The 9119-nt window shown below is 47.6% G+C and overlaps 1 protein-coding gene across 1 annotated transcript in view; it reads left to right on the forward strand.

Annotated features, from left to right (window-relative positions):
- The window catches only part of MVK (mevalonate kinase), a 73071-nt gene extending 64619 nt beyond the window's left edge, over positions 1 to 8452 (forward strand). Inside the window, exon 10 of the mRNA XM_054995781.1 lies at positions 7514 to 8452. Coding sequence (XP_054851756.1) covers positions 7514 to 7672 — 159 coding nt within the window. The 3' untranslated portion in view covers positions 7673 to 8452. The remainder of the gene's footprint in view (positions 1 to 7513) is intronic.
- Positions 8453 to 9119: the final 667 nt, after the last annotated feature.

Consider the following 9119-nt stretch of genomic DNA (forward strand, 5'->3'; position numbering starts at 1 on the left):
TGGCCGCCTCTTGTTTGCAAAGGACACAGGGAGGCAGAGGAACAGCTTCTCCGCTGAACCGACTGTGGACATTGAGGCCTGTGGAAGGAAAAGATGCCCAGGCGAACCACGGCATATTGCACAAGGCAGGCTGTCTCGGAGTTCATGTGTGGTACGGGGCCTCCAAAGCTATCTTTCAGGACACCAAGGCAGCTAACAAAATATACACAATGAAAATCACATTTTAAAATGATTAAAACCAACAAAAACCATAACAACACATCATTGAAACAGTTAAACCAGAGATTAAAAAAATTATAATGACATAAAAACAACCATCAAAACATTTAAAACAATTAAAACCACTGGGAACGAAGGAGGGATCCCTGAGGGTACGCCAAACGAAACAAAGATGTCTTCACTCACTAACAAAAATAGCAACAGAAGGGGGCAGATGAATCTCCCTGGGAAGGGAGTTCCGGAGTTTTGATGCCACGACTAAGAAGGCCGTGTCCTGAGTTGCCACCGGCCTCATCTCAGAAGGCAGGGCACCCGAGCAGGGCCTCTGGAGACTGTTCTGACCTGCACAACAGAGAGCCAGTTTGGTGTAGTGGTTAAGCGGTGGTGGTAGTGGTGGTGGTGGTGGTTAATGGTCTGGTACATAATAAGGGACTAAGTGGTATTTCAGGTATGTTGGTCCCAAGCCATATGCATCTTTGAAGATCAGCACTAGCCCCTTGAATTGTGCACAGAAACAAAATGGGAGCAGTGTAGATGGGCCAAGACTGGAGTGATAGTTTATTTTATGTTATTAATTTAATTTAGTTTAGTTTAGTTTAGTTTAGTTTAGTTTAGTTTAGTTTAGTTTAGTTTAGTTTAGTTTAGTTTAGTTTAGTTTAGTTTAGTTTATAGTCCGCTCTCCCCGCAAATGGGCTCGGAGCAGATCTACATCAGAAATTTAAAAGAATTTAAAAACATTGGTAGCAAGCATAAAATATAGCATAAACATAAACAGGTAGCTCATATGGTCCCTGTGACCCATTCTTGTCAACACCCCAGCTGCAGCATCCTGCACAAACTGAAGTTTCCCAACACTTCTCCAGGGCAGCCCCATGAAGAGCGCATTGCAGTAATCTAGTCTAGATGTAACCAGGGCATGCACTACAGTGGCCAGATGTTTTCTGCTCTGGAAAAGCCGCAGCTGGCTAACCAGTCAAAGCTGGGCAAAGGCACCCCTGGTCACAGCTGCAACCCACTCATCCAGCAACAGGCCTGGGTCCAAGAGCACCCCCAAATTATGGACCTGTTCCATCAAGGGGAGGGAAACCCCATCCAGAATGGGGGACACCTTAAGTCCTGGGTCAGATCTGCTGCCCTGTGGTGGTTCTTCCATTATATTGGGGCTAAGCTTCAGTTTATATGCCTGCATCCAGCGCAAAACTGCCTCCAAGCACCAGTTCAGGGTTTCTACAGCCTCCCGGGGATCAGTTGTACTCAAGAAACAGAGAATCTGCACCTGATATTTTATTTTGAGTTTTGTACATTGTTTATCTATCTATCTATCTATCTATCTATCTATCTATCTATCTATCTATCTATCTATCTATCTATCTATCTATCTATCTATCTATCTAAAACATGTAAGAGCCACCTTTCTACCTTGTGGCCCTCAGGGTGGCTTACAATATAAATAAAGCAAAAACCTAAAAATAAATAAAAGGCCACAATTTATAATCACAATTTAGTGTTGCCAATAAACAGAGAAACTAACAGTGCAGTGTTATGAAGAGTTACTCCAGTCTAAGGCCATTGAAATCAGTGGGCTTAGACTGGAGTAACTCTTCTTAGGACTGCACTGTTGATTAGTCAAATGCCATCCTAAATAAAACGGTCTTTTTCTTGAAAGTGAGGGGGCCAGGGGCACCTACTTGGGGGGGGGGGGGGGTTGATATGTATTCCTCACTTTCCCCCCCAATGGGGCACCATCCAGCTTTCAACGTCATTCCCCCCACTTTGTCATCAAGCTTATCCTCACAAGAAAAACAACCCTGTGAGGTAGGTTAGGCTGAGAGTGTGGGTCTTTCCACACGGGCTAATTGCCCCGCATCCGATGCTGCTGGGAACGGGTTTCTTCCTCCTGCTTCCCCACAGTACTGTGGCGCATTCATGCATTTCCTGGGGTGTCTCTGGCATTTCTTCCGTCTTTCTCAAACCTGTTTTGTTCAGACGTTTTGGGAAGGGTCACCGTAAACTTGGAGGCTGCTGTGTGGGTGGGAAAGTTTGGGCTTTCCTGGTCCCTCCTGCACAGCAGCCATCCCTCTGAAGTCGCCATTGCCTCTCTCTACTGCAGAGGGAATAGCATTCTAGCACTATACCATTATACAAAACGTGCACCAGGTTATCTGAATTCCCAGCTTTCATTTTTAACGTCTGTAGCCCCTTTCCTTGCAGAGATATAAGGGGAAAGGCATAATGGGAAGCTGTATTGGTCTGCAATAGAACAGCAGGATTTGAGTCCAGCGGCACTTTACGGACCAACCTGGTTTTCAGAGTGTAAGCCTTTGAGAGTCAGAGCTCTCTTCTCCAGACAGAGGGTCCTTTAAAGGTCCCCGAGGCGGCTTGTACAGCTTCAAAATCAATCTGCCTTATTCATTCATTCTGCCTGGTGCAGAAGAATGAGGGGAGGTCTGTCCAAGCATAAATGTGACCCGCTGCAGTCCCTGCCCTTGTGGGGCTTCCAATGTTGAAGATTATTGTGGATGCCAGAAGCGGGGAGGTGGCGGAGACTTTTCTTCCCTCCTCCTCTCCCCCTTGGGTGGCTGCCTGGCTGCCTTCGGTGTGCACAGAATGGATCAGCGTCTGAGCTCTGCAGGTGGAAGGAGCCAGACATCCTTGCTGCTAACTTATCCCTTGAAGGTTAATTGGCTGTTAACATTTCACCCTGGGAGGGAGAGGGAGTCCGTTGATCCCGGGCCTGACCCTGCTTGCTGCAGCTGCATTCTAATTGGTGTGATAGAAACCTTGAAAGAGAAGCCTCGTCTATAGGGGACGGGCACAGTGCTCCTGTTTGGGTCGCAGGGTGGGAGCTGAGCTCCAAACATGTGGCTGGTTCTCCTGTGAGTAAAGCAGTGCTTAATGGCTGGGGCGTGGGAGGGAAGGGGGCATGCTATATAGCCTGATCTTGGGAACTAAGCAGGACCAGTACTTGGATGGGGGGGCCGCCACAGAAGACCCTGCAGAGGAAGGCCCTGGCAAACTGCCTCTGCTGCTCACTTACCTAAGTCAGTTGTGACTTACCAGCACTTTACACACACACACACACACACACACACACACACACACAATGACTGGGGAGAGGGTGGCTCAGCCAGCCAGGAAGCCTCGTGGAGAGCTCAGAGCAGGATAGACGGGCCACAGTTTTATTGAGGTCCTTGGCTGGCTGCTTCTCAGCACTCCTGGTTTGAATCTCACTCCTGCCATAAACTCCCTTGGTGGCCTTTGGCACCCTGACCCGAACCCTTAGGCAAGCCTCTCCCCAGCCTGGACAACGGGGATGGCTCATCATGCTGGCCTACTGTGCAAGGGGCGTTGCAATCAGTCGTCAGGCTCCGGTCCTTCAAAGCACGGCACAACTGCAGAGGGGTCCAGAAAGGAGAGCGGTGGCAGCTGTGAGTTCCAATCATTACAGGTGGCTTTTCAAAATAAAAGTGTCGGCCGAAAGGGACTTCCAAGCAAAATATCCACCACAATTTTACATCCTAACGAAAGTAGTAAGAGTCAAATACATTGAGCAAGGAAAGATATTGAACAAGCAGCACAATAAAAGCAGCCAGCAGACAAATGAAGCAACTGGAGGCGGAACAAACAAAAGAACGGCTCGTGCTGCCTTTTGAAATGTCAGCAAGGATTCAAGTTGGCTTGTTGGCCAGTTGACCTGTCAAATGTTGTCTAATGTTGTGCAACGCCACAATCACCCCAGTGTAGAGAGCAAGTTTTCTTTTTTATTTCACTCTGGTGTCCTTGTGAGCAAGGGAGGGGAGGAGGCTGTTTGTCCACGAGCTGAGCCCGGCCTCAGGGCCAAACAAGATGTCACAGCATCCACAATTCCGTTTTAGAGGTGAACTTGGAGCACCTGTGAGCTCCTCAAGGACCTGGTCAGCATGGCCAGACCAGATGACCCTCCACCACTGCATTTTTAAGTGCTGAAACAGCTGAGGGGGCAGTTTGGGCACTTGGAAAAAGGGGGGAGATGCCTTGAGGCATTTTTAAATGGCTGAAATTCACCTCCAATATGATCCAGAGGAGTTAGCTGTGTTAGTCTGTAGTTGCAAAATAGTAGAGTCCAGTAGCACCTTTAAGACGAACCAACTTTATTGTAGCATAAGCTTTTGAGAACTACAGCTCTCTTTGTCAGATGCATCGTCAGCTTTCAAGAACCACAGCTCTTTTTGTCAGATGCATCGTCAGCTTTCTGGTTCTTGAAAGCTTATGCGTCAATAAAGTTGGTTAGTCTTAAAGGTGCTACTGGACTCTGCCTCCAATATGGTGTCATCATTCACAGGTTGGACCCGTAATGTCTAATTTGGCCCTTAGATGGGGACAAAAAACAGGCAACAGAACAATTTTGCTCCCAACTGCTAGAGCACCAAAGAGAGAGAATTGGTCTACTGCCTAATTAGCATAACGGCCCATAAAAATGGACTTTTATGTGTTGGCAATTGCTGTTTCTCTGCTTAACTTCAGTTTAAATTTCAGGTTTTAAACATGTTGTCACAATAGTCTGGCCCTAGCATTTCAGGACAAAAGCCAAATAGAGGAAGTATTCATTGAATTGTTTATATTTCTAGGAACATGACCTACCTATTGAAAGTTATAGGAATTAATTACAGTGTTTGCTACAATGGTTTTCTAAATTGATTTTATAACTAGTACAAGTATCAAATCGGTTGATGTTTGTGGTATCTTTTTTGTTGTTCTAAATGAAGTTAGTTCTTTGAGAAATACTTGGCCATTATTCAACAATCTTTGAGAAGTCAATTGACAATCCTTTTTGGCTGGTCAAGTGCCCAGTCTTAGTGGAGTCGGCTACCTGAACATCCAGAGGTGAACATGCCAGAGCTCTGGTGCTGCTACAGATAAGGCCCCGCTCCTTCTGGGGGCTAATGCAGTTTTCCCGTAAGATTGACATTTCAGCAAAGTCTTCTGAGTAGATCTCAACTGCCAGGGTGATGTGCGTATTCGTGTGGGAGAAGGTGTTCCTCAAGGTAATCAGAACTCTTCAGGGACTAGTCTAGAACTTTAAAATTAAAACCAGAACCTCGAATTTGTCCTAGAAACAAATTGGCAGCCGTCGCAGGCCTTTCAGACTCGGCATTCCTTGCGAACGTGGGGCTCAGGCCCCTCTGCCATTGGCTCCCGGCACCTTCCTCCAATGAAAGTTTCTGCCTAGTTGTCATCAAGACCGGACTCAAAGGGAACACAGAGTAACTGTCCTGTCTGAAGAAGTGAGCTGTGGCTCACGAAAGCTCACGCCCTACCACAAATTCTGTTCGTCTTGTGGGTGCTGCCGGGCTCTTGCCCTTTGCTGCTGCTGCTGCAGACAGACTAACATGATGGTTACCCGTCTTGCTCTGTGTCCTGCCTGCCGGCCACCAGAGCTCCCCCCGCCCCCTTCTCCCAGCAGCGGCCATCACTGGCCTGCCAGCCAAAGCTGAGAAGGCGCTTGCTTGCTTGCCTGCGTGCCTGTTGGCTTCCTACCTGCCCTTCCTGTATATTTGCTAGTGGCCACCTCATCCAAAACCCCCTACGGGTTGCTTGCACTTTCTCTTAGTGAGCAGAGTGACTTTCCGAAGCTGCTCTGGAACTTCCTAACACTGTTTTTAATAATTTTTGGCACCCCCTCCCCAGCCTGGAGTTTTCAGGTGAAGGGAATGTCACAGCTGTTGGTGGGCAGAGCGCAGCATGACCTTTCTGGCCTCGCTCTTATATCTCCTGTACGTTCCTCCGCGCTTCCTTGATTAATAAAGGCATTTGCATGTAAATAGGCTCCAGCCTCTTTTAAGAGCTCAGCTGCTCCTGGTGCCGTTTATTCCCTCTATGAAGTTATAACTCTCTGTTATGCCGCTTGCATGAAGCGCTTGTTTTCTGATGTCATGTCCTTGGTGTGCAAAACTTGCAAGGATCTTTGGGTCTGCAGCAGGCCAGGCAGTATCACGCGGATGGGAGCTCCTGATCAAACAGTGGTGGTCTTGGTGAACAGCTGGACTGGAGTCCAGGGGCACCTTAGAGAGCAACAAGATTTTTCAGGCGATGAGCTTTCAAGAGTCAACGCTCCCTTCGTCAGATACAGGGAGGAGTGGAGATCCCAGAGCCTTTATATCTCAGTCAGGAGCTGGGAACAGTCAGGATGAAAAGGTACAATGCAGTTGACTGGAGCAGAAATTAGCATCGGTTGTGAGATAAGTTCAGGTGAGTAGCCGTGTTGGTCTGCAGCTGAAGAGCAAGGCCCAAGAGCAGCAGCACCTTAAAGACCAACTAGATTTCTAAGGTATGAGCTTTGGAGAGGCAAAACTCCCTGTGTAGTGAGATAAGAATCCTGTGTCTCAAAGACATGCTTCACTAAGAAGTTGGGGATCATAGATGTCACTATTACGTTGCCGTACATACTATCTATTGCTTTAAGTATGTGCTCCTATGTACTACCTGTTGCTTTAAGTATGACCCTACCTGGTAGTTCTATGTCATTTGTCAGCCCTAGAATTGCTTATGTTCTGTTTCAGCAGTTCTTCAACTTTGTATTGGATTTTTGCTAACGTTATGTCTTTGTAAACTTGCATTTATTTATCCTATGGCATTGTTTATTGAAATGACCTTGATATTGACTGTGCTAATCGCTACGTAATCCGCCTTGAGTCTCAGTGAGAAAGGTGTATAAAAGCCATAAACAAACAAAACAAACAAATGTCTCTATTCAGCTCCGAGGGGTTCCATTGTTCTGAACTTGTAAATGAATGCCACCAATTTCAAGTTGTAATCCCCCCTTGTGGTTTCTCTGTTTGAGGACAGCCACTTTTAGGTCAGCAATGGGGTTAGAGTGGCCAGGTCCCTCTATCCTCTCAGCAGGAGGATAGGGGCCTGGCCCTTACCCTCGCACGCACATGTCCAGCAGTGCTCCCGGGCTCTGATTTGGCTGGTTTGGGGCCAAAACGGAGCGCAGGGATGCTCCTGTGGCCAGCACGAGGGGTGGGAGTGTGTGCACAGTGTGAGCTCCTGAGGTGTGTGCCGGTGGCGGGCACGGGTGGCGGGCACGCTCTGGGAGTTTACCCCCTCCTGTCGATCGCTCAGCAATCGGCAGATAAGGGGGCAAATCCCTGGGAGTTTGTCTGCCACCAGCAGGCACCTGGTAACCCTAAATGGGGTGTCCTGATAGACTGAAACATTCTCCCACTGGTTTTTGAGTGTCGTCACTCTTCATGCCAGATTTATGTCCGTTTATTCTTTTGCGTAGGGATTGACCTGTTTGTTGGTCTCTAAGGTGCCACTGGACTCAAATCCGGCTGATCGACCGCAAACCAACATGGCTACCAACCTGAAATGGATAAGAAGAGGAGCGGCATCAAGGAGCGCTGAGGGAGAAAGAGAGGCGTGGGAATGGGTAGACATGATCCTTCTAGGAGACTACGGATCCCCGTGACCATAGCCCCAGGGGAGACAGCCACCTGCAGTCACTGTGGCAGCACTATTGTGGGCTCTCCCAAGGCCATGAGGCCTGGGCAGTTGCCCAGTAATGTCTGCCTCTGACACCAGCCCAGCTTATGCAGGCGCCTTGGCTCTGCAACCGTCATTCTGTGTTTGTTTTTGTGAAGATTTGAGCCCTAAAGAGGCTTGGGTCAGAAGTCTCTGCTCTGTACGAGCTCTGTCTCTCCCCCTAAGATTCTGGCAAATCTCACTGCACAGCTTCTGTTTAGCGGCTTTTCCAAGCGACACCTTTTGCAAAGCATTAAGAGTGAGTGTGGCACAACCGGGCCGAAATCCCATCCCCTAAGCACGGAGAGAGGTGAATGCAAATTGACAGCATTGCTGTTTAAGGTACAAAACCAATTTGCAATTTCTTGAACAAGCTCCCCCGCCCCCGGCCGTTTCCCCCAGAGATGTCGTTTGCCACAACAAATGCATTTCCCGAATGCTGATGGAGAAGTGCTGGGAGCAAAGCGACGTCTCTCCGTTCTTCCGAGATGTGGTTGCCGTGCTGTGTCGGTCGTTCTAAAAGGCAAGCGTTTGTTAATGGAAAACGTTTAGTAGGTTGTATTTTTCCCGTTTCTCCTTTTCTGCATTTGTTTCTTTCCTCCAAAACCAGGGAAATGAAAATGGTGAGACCAGCTGCACTTCAAGGAGTAGCCGATAGAATATTCTTCCCAGCAACTGTCTGCAGCTCTTTTTGCTCAGAGTTGCCCAATCCCACAAAAGGGTGTTGAGGAGGACAATGCAGACAAAGGGCAGCCAGAACAATCTATGGGTTTGGGTCACTTTCCTTAAGAGGTCTGGAGGAGCTAGCCATGTTAGTCTGTAGTAGCAAAATAGTAAAGAGTCCAGTAGCACCTTTCAGACTAACCAACTTTATTGTAGCATAAGCTTTCGAGAACCACAGCTCTCTTCATCAGATGCATCTTATGATGCATCTAAGGAAGAGAGCTGCGGTTCTTGAAAGCTGACGATGCATCTGACGAAGAGAGCTGTGGTTCCCAATAGCTTATGCTACAATAAAGTTGGTTAGTCTTAAAGGTGCTACTGGACTCTTTACTATTGTCCTTAAGAGGAAAACTAAAGAATTTCGGGTTTTTCCATTTCAGGAAAACAGGTGTGTGTGTGGGGGAAGACATTTGTAATACTATGAGCAGCATGGAACCAGATATAAATTGTGCTTCTTTTCCCAAGATGTTAGAGTTCAAGTTTACTCAGAGAGGTCAGATGGTGTAGATTCCATCCTGACAAAAAGGGACGAGCTTCTCAAGACAACACCACTTCTCTTTTGAGGCGGCTTTTTAAGAAAGAACTGGGCAAATTCATAGAGAAAGAAAGTTCTTTCCTAGGTTGACTTTGATCACTAAATGGAACCCCCATGTTCAGCAACGCTCTACTTG

Source organism: Eublepharis macularius, chromosome 13 (assembly GCF_028583425.1).
Source record: "Eublepharis macularius isolate TG4126 chromosome 13, MPM_Emac_v1.0, whole genome shotgun sequence".
NCBI lineage: Eukaryota > Metazoa > Chordata > Lepidosauria > Squamata > Eublepharidae > Eublepharis > Eublepharis macularius.